The sequence below is a fragment of the Crinia signifera genome, chromosome 2 (genome assembly GCF_055691185.1).
Source record: "Crinia signifera chromosome 2, ASM5569118v1, whole genome shotgun sequence".
NCBI lineage: Eukaryota > Metazoa > Chordata > Amphibia > Anura > Myobatrachidae > Crinia > Crinia signifera.
In genome coordinates this window covers 204,170,916-204,184,758 of record NC_139218.1, presented here as the reverse complement: position 1 = coordinate 204,184,758, position 13,843 = coordinate 204,170,916, and the positions used below count along the sequence as shown (strand labels likewise).

Here is a 13,843-nt window from a genome sequence, read left to right as displayed (position 1 = left end):
AAATGTAACAGTGTAATGTGGGCTAGGAGAAATGAGGGAGATTGCTAGACTAATGAGGGAGAGAGGGAGATTGCTGCTATTTCAGGGAGTCGCCTACAGAATGCAGGAGGGTAGGCAACTATGGTCTGAATTTGCTTCTAACTTTGTCGAGCAGCTACCATTTTATGTAACTGAAAATATGAGCAGCACTGCTAAACAATATTGCCAGCTATGATTGAATATGAAATATATAGAGTTGCTGAGATAGAGACCTCAGTTAGCAGGGGAAATAGAGATAGCACATGGAAATACTAGAAGCCCTGTCCAGATTAGTCTCAGGAGGAGGAGAAGTGCACTTACCATGGACATTGCAGCCGTGGTATCCTAAAATAGAATACAAAAGTCATTACATCTGCGGATCATATGCCATAACGGAAGAACATAAGTCTTTTAAAAATGTATATTTTGATTATAATTTCCACTTCATAAATACAAGGAAATCACTTGCCTGATTACTTTTTGTCACTCTTTTCCAATTATTGATATATATTTAGTACAATTTTAATTATTTATTGATGTAATTAATTTCTTGAACCTTTAACCAATAACGCCTGGGATATGGACGCTGAACAACCACATCCCCACGTGTACGGTGCGATGGACCCTAGGAGCTCACTCCCTCAACCAGCCCAGTACTGGTCGCAAGAGCACGGCTTTCTCCTTCAGTGACGTTTTCATCAGCGGCTATCACAGGTCGATATTAAGTCAAAATCGCTCAGTGACCAAATTGCTATGTGTTTGTACGGAGCTTTAGATTTCTTTGAAGGTGTTAAATAATAAAAGTTCAATTTTAAGTCTAAAATCATATTACCATACCTCCCAACTGTCCCGTTTTTCGTGGGACCGTCCCAGTTTTTCGGAAGGGTCCCCCCGCCCGTGACCGGCAGTGTCCCGCGGCGGGGGGGGGGAGGCGGGGCAATTGGGAAAACCCCCCCAACCTGAAGGGAATAGATGCTGTGCAGAAGGCTAAATGGAGGCGTGGTCAGATGGTGCCATCATTTACATAGACCACGCCTCTGTTTGCTTAGGCCACACCCCCTTTCCAGTGCGGCTAAGCCACGCAAGTGTCCCTCTTCAGAGGGCTAAGAAGTTGGGAGGTATGTAGTACAATTATTTTGTTAAAAAGAGTTATTACTCATTTTAAAAAAGTGTGCCCTGGAAAATGTTTCTAAGTCTTTATATTTGCCCCTTGCCAAATAAATCACACTAAGTTTAATTACTTAATTATAGCTGAAGATCTTTGAATTATCTATTTGAATGTAGTGTTGCTGATACCTCTTGGTGTGCTTGGGGAAAGCTTGTTCATTTTTCTGGTTTAGAACAACTAAAGGGGTGACTTTATTCTGGAACTGGAGTATAACGAAAGCTGGGTTCTTTAATAAGCTTAATCTTTATATGGAATAACTAGAGCCAATGGAGGAACTCCACGCAGGAGTGAAGATGAAGTCACTGAAGAGGAGGAGCCAGGAGATAACAGCTAAGTATGTTCTGGCTCAGACTGGGGCTGATCAACAATGGAGACTGCTTGGAGAAGTCACTGCAGGTAAGTATGCTCTGGGGATATCACTATTGTAGTCACTGGAGAGGGTCACCGATGATGACAATGACAACAGCAGATATCTGCCTCTGGTGAAGATGTTGATGTTGTCTCTCTGAATGGTGACTGATTACAGTAGTGAGAACGGAACAAACAGGAACCAATTGCAGATAGACTGAAATAGCAGATATTGTAGATGATCAGGTCGAAACAGGTACACTGTAATGGAGGATGCACTATCCTAGACTGGACACTGGAGGGAGTCAGGTAGAAGCAGATGTACTAAGAGAGCTCAGGATGCTGCTTCTCAAACGACAACATTGCACTGACTGAGTTCTGGATCCAGCCCTTGCCTCTATGTAAGCAGAACATGCACTGCTGTGGGATGATGTCAGAAATGAGCAACAGGGATTGGCTCAGGAGGAACATGTGGATAGATCCAAGATGGGGCCTACACTGAAGCGGGGAGCTTGTGCCCAATGCTGTACCAACCAGTCAGGAACCAGAGTGCTGCACGGAAGATGACAGTCTCTGTGCAAGCTTGGCAAAACTTTTGGAAGCAAGATAAGTATGTCTCAAACCTTGAGTCGTGACAGCACCCCCTCTTTTACGAGTGGCCCCAGGACACTTCTTGGGTTTGAGAGGGAATTTCTTGTGGAATTCTTGAGTGAGTTTAGGAACATAAACGTTGGAAGCATTTATCCAGCGTTCTTCAGGACCATATCCTTTCCAATCAATTAAGTATTGAAGATGTTTATACTGGATACGAGAATCTAAAATCTGTGAAACTTGTACTCAACTCCTCTCTGAGAATGGATTTTTGGAGATTTTGGCAACAAAGAATAAAAACGGGTTAGTACTAATGGTTTTAGCAGGGAAATGTGGAAGGAATTTGGGATCTTTAGGAATAATGGAAGCTTCAGTTTGTAGGCCACTGGATTGATAACTTGTATGACTGGAAACAGTCCAATATAGCGTGGAGCAAATTTAATTGATGGCACACTGAGTATTATATTCAGGGTGGATAACTACACCCGATCACCTAGTTTTAAGGCTGGTATAGACTGTCTTTTCCTGTCAGCAAATTTTTTATAGTTGCTTGATGTTTTTAATAACAAAATTCGGATGGTTCTCCAGTGTTTACGAAACTGTTGAAGCATAAGATTTACTGCTGGTATCAGTGTAACAGCCAGTGGTTGAAACTCTGGGACTTTAGGATGGAATAAAAAATTAGCGAGGAATGGTGTAGATGAGGCTGAGGTGTGATATTGATCATTGTGGCAGAATTCTGCCCAAGGCAGCAGATCTACCCAATTATCCTAAGAAGAGGAGATATACAATTGAAGAAAATATTCTAAGTCTTGATTGACTGTTCAGTTTGACTGTTTCACTGAGAATGATATGCTATGCGGAAGTTAAGTTGAACTTGAAGTGCTGCATACAAGCTTCTCCAAATTTGGCCACAAATTGTACTCCTCGATCAGAATTATCTCTAACAGCAGTCCGTGTAACCTAAAAATCTCTTTGACAAATAACGAGGCTAACTTAGGTGCTGATGGAAGGCCAGAAAGAGGGATAAAATGTGCCATGTTCGAAAACTGGTCAACTACCCAGGTAGTATTACAATCAGTAGATGTACGTAAACCAGTAATGAAGTACATGGATAGATGTGTCCATGGTCTGTGATGAGTAGGTAGTGGGATGAGTTGTCCCACTGGAGCTTGACGAGAAATTTTGTGCTGAGTGCACTTAGGACAAGAAGCGATATACTCTTTGACATCTTTTTTAAAGGAAGGCCAACAATAGGACCTAGACAGGAATTCACAAGTCTTTTGGATCCCAGAGTGGCCCAGAAAACTTCAAATTATGAGCCCATTGGAGTATTTCTTTCCGTAGAGCAGGTTTGAAGAAAGATTTCCCAGGTGGAGCCGTAGGGTTAATACCCACCGCTGCAAATGCTATTGGGTCAATGATAGTATGCTTCTCTGTCATACTGGATTTATTCTCAGTCTCTCATGCTCTAGATAATGTATCGGCTTTTCTATTAATAACCCCTGGACTAAAGGATCATTTGAAATTAAATCGTGAGAAGAACAAGGCCCATCTCACTTGCCAAGGATGCAGATTTCAAGTAAAATAAATTCTTGTGATCAGTGATGATATTAATGACATCTGTGGCTCCTTCTAGAAGGTAATGCCATTTCTCTAGAGCCATTTCAATGGCCAGGAGCTCTTAGTCTCTGATAGTGTAGTTCTGTTCGGCATGTTAGAATAGCCATTAGAAGAAGCTGCATGGATGAAGATGATCATCAGGGTCTTTTTTGTGAAAGTACTGCTCCTACCCCTATGGGGGAGATGTCTAATTCAACTACAAAAGGTAACGAGACGTCTGGTTGATTGAGGACAGGAGCTGAGATGAATTTCTCTTTGAGAATATGAAATGCTTTAATAGCATCTTCAGGCCATTTTGAGGGTTTGGACCCTTTGTGAGTAAGTGTTGTAATGGGAGCCGCAATGGTTGAAAAGTCTCTGATGAACTTCCTGTAGTAGTTTGCGAAGCCTAAGAATCTTTGTACTCCTCGGAGAGTATGGGGAACAGGCCATTCCAATATAGCTTTTACGTTTGCTGGATCCATCTCAAGAACTGACCCCGAGATGATATAACCTTGAAAAGGGATGATTTTAACTTCAAATACACACTTCTCGATTTTGCAATACGGGTGGTTGGCCAGAAGATGGGACAGTACTTTCTTGACCATGAGGTGATGCTCATGAAGATTGTTAGCAAATATCAGGATATCGTCCAGGTATACTACGACATGACGATAAAGTAAATATCTAAAAAGTTAATTGACGAAAAAACTGGAAAAACAGCAGGAGCATTACTCAGGCCAAAGGGCATGACGAGGTACTCCTAGTGGCCATCTCGAGTGTTAAATGCTGTCTTCCACTCATCCCCTTCTTTGATTCTTATGAGATTATATGCTCCTCGCAAATCTAATTTGGTAAAGATAGTGGTTCCATTGATGCGGTCGAACAGTTCTGTGATCAACGGAAGGGTATATTTTTAATTGTGATGTCATTGAGTCCTCTGTAATCTATACAAGCTCTTAGGCCACCATCTTTTTTCTTGACAAAGAAAAATCCTTCTCTTGCCGGGGAGGATGACTGGCAAATATAGCCATTGGCTAGGTTTTCTTTGATCTAATAAGACTGTCTCAGGCAGAGACAGTGGGCCAAATGTAATAGGGTGAGAGTTTCAGAAAGTGAGAGATTTTGGGAGCGTTTTCCCCTTTTTTTTTAAAAGCAGCAATCATTTACACTGCAAAACCAGGTTGATTTTGCAGTGTAATTGATTGCTGCTTTAAAAAAAGGGGAAAACTCTCCCAAAATCTCTCACTTTCTGAAACTCTCACCCAATTACATTTGGCCCAGTGTATCCATTCGACCCCTGGGGGGAACTTTCCCAGGGATGAGGTCGATAGGACAATTCCAAGGGCGATAGGGTGGTAGGACATTGGCAGCAGTTTTGCTAAAAACATTGACAAAGTCTGTGTAGTGTGATGGCAGTTTCTCAGGTGACTTGATGTTGGACTGACAAATAGGCACCACTGGTTGTAGTGCAAGCAGAACCCAATGACAGGACTTGAGAAGTCAACCAGTCAGTTTAGGGGTTATGTAACCAAAGCCATGGTATCCCCAACACTATGGGATGTGAGGCCTTTGGAATGATGAAGAATTGAATAGATTCAAAATGAAGAACTCGTAGGGGAAGAGGTTGAGTTCGGAGAGTAACTGACCCTCTCTGTATCCTACTGCAGAGCCGAATTTCCCATTAGGCACGTGAGGCATGTGCCTAGGGGCGGCACATGTTTGGGGGCGGCACTTGGATGCCTGTGATAGTACTGTCAGCCCAAAATGTACCTATAACTGCAAAATATCCACTGTACTGTACTATATTCCATCTTAAATAGAGTGTAAATGGATAGGACATGCAGATACTGCCCCTGTAAATTGTCCTACTTAGTAAATATGTATTCATAATAAAAGAACGACACAGTTAGTGGCTTTTTTTATAAATCCATTATATTGGCTATTATCAAATGAGGGCTTATAAGTAATCAATAGAAATAATAAACAGGGGGTGGGGGGCGGCATTATTGTTGTGCCTAGGGGCGCCGTCATCCCAAAATCCACCCCTGTCCTACTGCCATCCACGGCGGTAAGATATACAGGATGCTTTAATGTCTCTGTGGGACAGGATCACTGTGTCTGCTGTGATAAAGTTTTCAGCAGCCCCTAAATCTAGAAGAGCTGAGAATTCTCTGAACTGCTGATTGATCTTGAAGATCGCAATCTTTAGCTGTGGGAGAGGAAATGATTGCTCCCAACCTACCCTCTCCCTGGCAAGTTAGGATCTGGTGTTTCCCGGCTTCTTAGGGGAAGATTTTGCTTTATGTGCGGGATCAGCACAGTAAAGACATAATTGTTAAGAACGACAACGTCAACCTGAACTGATTGATCTGCATAGGTTCATCCTCTGGTGGAGAGGGTGATGACTTAGGAGTCCACATTGGTCTACTTGACAGGACTCGACCTCTTTCTTGAGCTCTTTCTTGAAAACATAGGGCAAACTTGTTACACACATAAATTAAATCCTTTAGCTTAGTGGGTAAGTCTCTAGTCGCCAACTCATCTTTGATCCGGTTTGACAGGCCATTCCAGAAGGCTGCAAAAAGGGCCTTGTCGTTCCAGGCTAATTCTGAAGCCAGAATTTTGAATTGAATGAGATAGTGTCCCACCATCTTGGTTCCCTGAGGACAGGTAGGATGTCAGTGGCTGCTGACGTGAATGTTAGGACTCTGGAGGGTACCACCAAACCTGACCACTAACTCTGCCTCTATTCATGGTCGGCGGGCGCGTGCGGTGCTAGACCGCCTATAACAGCCATGTTGGAAGGAGCTGGTTAGGTCGGCTCCAACCCCAATGCGGCCAGGTCTTTTGGTAATACAACGTGTCCACTAAGGCGGGGAGATGACAAGAGGAAAGCTGCCTAAAGCAACAAAAATGCGGGGAATACTCCCCACGGGTGCAGCAATGCACTAAGGTGGTAAATACACAAAACACGCCCAGATAACTACACAAGGAAGGAATGACCCTTAGAGGACAAACCAGACCCCCAGTGCGAGCTGCTGCAGCAATGCAGAGATGGAACCATTCAATGTAATAATAACAGAAGCAGCTGCAGGGAGAGCCCCTGACTTATCTGGAATGATGATACACAGCAGACAGAACTCAGGAGGCTGCAGCGCAGGCAGGCAGGACTGCTGTCCGGGATCAGGAACACGGACACCATAGCACAAGCCAGGCTCGGGGCTCAGGACGCTCGACAGGAGTACTTGCTGGGGTACACAGGGCAGTATCCGGGCTCTATCAGGACTAGACAAGGCTCAGGACAAGGCTAGGGATAACTCCACTAGGAACCCTCTGCAAGCTAACAGGCAGCTAGGACAGAACTATAACTGGCAGGGTTGTGCAGGGCAGAATGCCTTATGAAGGGCTCAGGTGATCAACACACCTGTGACAGATCCAGCCCAACTCCCAGCAGGGATAACAAGGCAAGACTTGTGCATAATTAAGTTCACAATGGCACCCACCACCGGAGGCCACCAGAGAGTAAAATGCCAAACAAAGACTGAAAACAACACAGAACAGACAAGACAGAAATGAGCCATTTATAATGGCTCCTAACAGTGATTCATCCTGGTTCAAGGGCGTAACTACCATAGGTGCAAGGGGTGCGGCTGCTATGGGGCCCAGAGCTGAAGGGGGCCCATCTTTGCTGTCTAAGTAATATGTTTTACGTACATTTATCACCATCAGTTGCTAAATAGGGGGCCCTTACAAACTTTTGCTATGGGGCCCACGAATATCTAGGTACGCCTCTGTACCTGGTTCATCGAAGATTAGGCAAAAGGTTGATATGAACCGCTGATAATTGGCCAATACAGGGTCAGACTTCTCCCAGAGGGGTGATGCCCAATTTAAGGTGGAGTCCGTTAGGAGGGAGATGATATAAGCAACCTTGGAACAGTCTGATGGGAAGTATTTGGACTGTAATTCGAAATGGATCTCACATTGGTTGATAAAACCACGACAGCTCTTAGGTGTTCCATCGAATTTGGCAGGCATAGGAAGATGAAGATGGGAAGTAGAGGTGGTAGCAGGAGGCACTGAAGTCTATCTGCGTGCTTGCACAGCTCCAGGTGATCTATATGGGCAGTTAGATGTTGAACAGGTGCTAATCCTTTATCTTGTCCTGAGGCGGGATCAATGAAGTCAGTAAAACATCTGAGGGGTGACTTTGGTCTGGAGTATAACGAATGCTGGGTTCTTTAATAAGCTTAGACTGCATATAGAATAACGAGTCAATGGAGGAACTCCACACAGGAAGATGAAGTCACTGAAGAGGAGGAGCCAGGAAATAACAGCTAAGTATGGTCTAGCTCAGACTGGGGCTGATCAACAATGGAGACTGCTTGGAGAAGTCACTGCAAGTAAATATGCTCTGGGGATATCACAAGTGTAGTCACTGGAGAGGTTCACCAATGATGACCATGACAACAGCAGATATCTGCCTCTGGTGAAGATGTTGATGTTGTCTCTCTGAATGGTGACTGATTACAGTAGTGATAAAGGAACAAACAGGAACCAATTGCAGATAGACTGAAATAGCAGGTATTGCCTCTATATAGGCAGAGCGTGCAGATGATGATGTCAGAAGTGACCAATGGGGATTGGCTCAGGAGGAACAGGTGAATGTATGGCGCCCATGCCGGCAACTAGTGAGCAAGTGGGAAGGCCTGCGGCCTACACTGATGCAGGGTACTTGTGCCCAACCCTGTATCAACCAGGCCACAGATGTCCCTGTAGATGGCATTGCGGGTGGCACTGGTTGCGCGCATCCGACACTGGCCACGCACACCCGGCGCTAGTCAGGAACCGGAGCGGTGCACGGAAGATGACAGTCTGTGCAAGCTTGGCAAAACATTTGGAAGGAAGATAAGTATGTCTCAAACCTTGAGTCATTTACAGTGGTGCAAGTAGAATTTTTTTCTTGGTGGTACTGATAGCCTCCACCAAAAATGGGCGTGGTTATGTGTCATGAGGGGGCGTGGTCACACAAAGCTAGAGGAGTGACTAAATGACAATAGTAGCATGGAATCAGAAGACAGGGAATGAAAAACAGGGAATGACTGGGGGTGGGTTGGCTCTTGCTTGGGGGAGAGCCGGGCAGATTGTGCTTACAATTGTGAAAACTGCTCTTCATGCTGTCGGCGCCGCTGCTGCCTGTCAGTGTGACAGGCTAAATCAGCAGTAGCCGGTAGCTGCATACAGCACCAATCATAATGCTGGGTGGGTGGGCTGCGGATGCATTATATTTAGAGTTAAAATAAAAATAGAATTGACAGTGGCTCAGGGGGTAAGTGGTACTGCGTACCTGCAACATATTTCTTACAGGTACTCCGTACCACGCCGTACCCCCTTACTTGCAACACTGGTCATTTATACATTTATTGAGCAGCTACGATTTTTAAATATTTGAAAATATGAACAGCACTGCTAAACTATATTGCCGGATATTATTGAATATGAAATATATGTCTAGATTAGTCTCAGGAGAAGTGCACTAACCATGGACATTGCAGCCGTGGTATCCTATAATAGAATACAAAAGTCATTACTTTACATCTACGGAAGCATGTACTTATGGGATCATATGCCATAAGGGAAGAACATAAGTCTTTTAAAACTGTATATTTTAATTATACAGTAATCTCCCCTTCATAAATACATGGAAATCACTTGCTTGATTACTTTTCGTCACTCTTTTTCCAATTATTGATATATATTTATAACATGCCCTCTGACGAAGTGTTATCACGAAACGCGTAGGGGCGTGGCTACGGTGACGCTCGCTGTCTGCTCCAGGCTGTCCTCCCTCCGTCTGCTCCCAGAAGGACCCGGCACGCTGTGTATCTCCCAAGGAAAGCAGCGTGGGCCGCGTGTATCCTGACTGTGCCCCGGATTGGTGTGCTGAATCAGCCTGGTAACATTTATAAAATCTTGTGGTATCCAGCCCACTGCCGATGAAATATTTGGTACGAGCATTTTTAAGTATTAAACTGTTTTATGCACTATGGAGCGCCCCTCTGTTCCTCTTTTTTGTTTAGATATATGTATAACAATTGAAATTATTTATTGACTAACTCATCCCTTGAACCTTAAGCCCCGTACCCATGGGGCGATTTCAGCCAATATCGCATGGGATATGTACACTGAACGACCATATCCCTGTGTGCACGAGTATCGACGGACACTATGAGCGCACTCCCGCAACCAGCCTAGTACTGGTCACAAGAGCATGCTCCTGCGGTCAGCGGTTTTCTCCTTCAGTGACTCAGTTTTCATCAGTGGCCATCGCTGGTCGATGATGAGAACTGGACACTCAGCGATTTGGCCGCTGAGCAATATTAAGTCAAAATCGCTCAGCGACCAAAATGCTCTTTGTGTACGGAGCTTTAGATTTCTTTAAAGGTGTTTTTTTTATAAAAGTTAAACTTTAAGTCTAAAATCATATTACAATTATTTTGTGAAAAGAGTTATTACCCATTTTAAAAAAGTGTGCCCTCTTTATATTTGCTCATTGGCAAATAAATCACAAGTTTAATTACTTAATTATCGCTGAAGATCTCTGAATTATTTATTTTAATGTAGTGTTGCTGATACCTCTTGGTGTGCTTGGTGAAAACGTGTTTATTTTTCTGATTTAGACACGCACCTGAGAAGTATAACTACATTTATTGAGCAGCTACCATTTGAAAATATGAGCATCATTGCTAAACAATATTGCCGGCTATTACTGAATATGAAATATATGTAGTTTCTGAGATAGCGACCACACCAGCCCAGGGAAATACTAGAAGCCCTGTGCAGATTAGTCTCAGGAGGAAAAGTGCACTTACCATGGACATTGCAGCTGTGGTATCCTAAAATAGAATACAAAAGTCATTACTTTTACATTTAATATTGATATTAGTAATTTATATACCTCATCCCTTGAACCTGAGAGTTATTTTAGAGGTATTATTTAATAAAAGTTATGTTTTGCATACCCTTCAACTGTACCGAATTTGCCGGTGCAGTACAGTTTTTTAATAGTCTGTACCGGAAAATATCGATTGTACCGGATGTACCGTTTTTTTCCCCATTGAGCCTGAGCTATTTCCGGACGCACAGGGGGACCGTCGGACCCAGCCACTAAGCGGTGATGTAATGTGCATGGCAGAGTGGGTGGGCAGTGGCGGGTGACGAGCGGCGCTGCCGCCAACATATGATAATTCATGTCTGCGGCGGTGGTGCTCGTCACTCGCCACTGCCCACCCGCTCTGCCATGCTGCTATTTAACAGAATGTCAGCCCTACTGCCACCCTTAATTGGTGCCGCCCTGAGGCAGGTGCCTCACGGGCCTAGGCACAAATCCGGCCCTGCCTAATGTATCACAGGGGACCGATCCCTGCTGCGGTCCCCCCAGCAGTGCCGCCGGCCGCATCCCCCATAGGTTTCTATGGCGGATGCGAAGCTGCCCGATGTATCAACATCGGGCAGCCCGGCATCGCACCCCTGGGCAATCGCCATTCTGATATGGCGATAGCCCATGGTAGCCTATGGCTACACATCGCACTGCCCGAGCGCGGGGGGGGGGGGGTCAGCGCATGCGCAGACCCCCCGGCTTCCGGCTCCAGGCATCGCAGGGACATGCTCCTTTCAGAGCCCTGTCCCTGCGCACAGCAGGTCATACATTCGGGCGACATGATCGCATTTTACAATGCGATCCTGGGCGGTAATATTCCGCCCAGATCGCATTGTAAATCCGATCAATAATAAATGGGGGCCTAAGGCCCTCTGTCTCTGCAGTGATTGCTGTCACATACACCCCCCAGACAGGGACGAACAGGGAAGCACAGTGCCTAAGCCTAACATTTATGTATGAATCTGGTCCAGTTTGGTGCTCTGATGTCTGTTACCTAATTCTCTTAGTGCATATGGTACTAAATATTCGGCTCAAATAAAGCCCTAGCAAGTTTTTTTTTTTTTTGGGGGGGGGGGGGGGGGAGTTATTTTAACACAGTGATCAAGACACTTACTGGTTGCTGAGCAGGTGCATTGTTATCTTGCTGTCCTGTTGTCATAGCTGCAGAAAAATAAAGGTTTGTAAATAGCCATTCTGCAAGGTACTTAATTGTATTTTAAATAAAGGTGTATCATTCTGATAATATGATATCTAGTGGTGCTCTGTGTACTGCCCTATTTTCAGAGTACACTATACATGGAATACAGATCACAGTATTTTTTCAATTGTTATTTTAATATTGCCAGCATTTAAGGTTACCTCCTGTTTGTTGGGCCATCATGTCTATTGGAGCAGTAGTCATATCTGTTGCAGCAGCAGCAGCTAAAGAGATCCCAAGCCATATGAATAGGAAGCCTGTAAGACAGGAGAACACGTCTACATGTGGCTATATGTATTTCCCAGAGTAAAGACTTGTCATTAAGGGATATTTCCATCTTTAGGTTTTTATTTAATAGCTCAAACATTTTAACAACTTTTTTCTTTCTGCCAACTGTATTTTTATCCATGTATTTATATACCGGTATAAGCAGATTTTGTTTTCTAAGATCACAACATAAATCTGCTATCTGGATGTAATTTGAAATAAAGCAAAAAGTTAAACAGAACATCATTGTATGATCCCATAGCAACAAACCCAATTACACTTATAACAATAAGGCTGAAAAGGGCAGAAGGATAAGTCGATACATTCGTCCCAAAAGATTTAGGGGGAAATTTAATAAGATTGAATGTGTATGAATGCATCCATTCGTACCCGTTCGATCTTAATCATGATCGGGACCCGGTGCTCTGCAACATTTACAAACAGCCAAATTTGTCTGATTTGCCATTTTCTCCTTTGTGGTTGACCCCAGCTGACTTTGTGATCAGGCTAATTTGCTGGTTCCCACCATAGACGTCTACTGTGAGAACTGGCCATAGATGCACATGTTAAATTCGCAACATGCGTGTCTATGGAGGAACTCCACTGGAACTCTCTCCTGATGAGAATGAGGTGAGTCCCATTGACTGATGTCAGTGAGATTCCCCTTATGCTCAGGCGATACGTTCACTTGGTTGACCCTATTTAAGTCAACATTCATTGGGTCAACCACTGAAGGTTGACACCTGAAGTAGGTTGACCTCCCATATAGTTGGCATAGTGGGAGGACAAAATAGTGCCCAAAGCCATGAGCCATGCAAGGGAAAGCGGTACACTTTGACGGTGTCCATGCCGACTATGTCGACATTAAGAATTAATAAAAGAAGAATTAAAAAAAATCCATGTTGACCTTTTGAATGTCAACCATTACATTGTCAACCTAATGCTTTGGTCGACCTTGCAAACTTGTCGACCTTAGCCATGTCGACCTATTTCAGTTGTCGTCCTAAGCCTTGTGGATTCAATGCATGACAACCTAAATAGTTGAACTATACCCTTAGATCATACACAGGGGCATCCAGAGTAGAGGACACCACACATCTATGATAGGCAATGTATCTAGTGCTCTCGCAGAGTTATTTGTTCCAGAGCAGTAGCAATCATATTGCAGTAATGAAGCAGGGAAGCGCAGAAGCCAGAGTAAAGGAGGGTGGTGCAGGTCAGCAGTGTGAGGTGCTGCCATGGAAAGACAGGGCCAGATGCACTAAGCTTCAAAAGTGATAAAATGAAGAGTGATAAACAGCCAGCCAATCCGCTCCTGCCTGACCTTTTTCAAACACAGTCTGTGACATGGCAGGTAGGAGCTTATTGGCTGAATATTTATCACTCTCCATTTTATCACTTTGAAGCTTAGTGCATCTGGCCCTTAGTAGGCAAAGTATTATGCCAATTGACACAATGTAATTCTTACACTATGATACTTGTTAGTTATGCAGTTACAATCAGGGCTGCCATGATAAATTAGGGGACCGGAACTGAGAAAGTAGGCAGGGCCATTCCAAAATACAATAAAAAAAGGAAGGTGGAGCTTTAAATGCTTTGGGTAGGGTAAGCTTAGGGTAATGATGCATCAATTTTTTTTTAAAAAGGGGGATACAAGGCAGAGGGGCTGGACAGGTCCTTAATGAGGGTGCACAAGGCAGGGAAGTCT

General features: G+C 44.1%; 1 protein-coding gene across 1 annotated transcript in view; it reads right to left on the bottom strand.

The window, feature by feature from the left end:
- Positions 1-13,843, bottom strand: part of LOC146060405 (uncharacterized) — a 109,991-nt gene that overhangs the window by 39,388 nt on the left and 56,760 nt on the right. Inside the window, exons 4-7 of the mRNA XM_083173572.1 lie at positions 12,030-12,125; positions 11,785-11,831; positions 10,603-10,626; positions 340-363 (exon numbers count right to left, since the gene is read on the bottom strand). Coding sequence (XP_083029698.1) covers positions 340-363; positions 10,603-10,626; positions 11,785-11,831; positions 12,030-12,125 — 191 coding nt within the window. The remainder of the gene's footprint in view (positions 1-339; positions 364-10,602; positions 10,627-11,784; positions 11,832-12,029; positions 12,126-13,843) is intronic.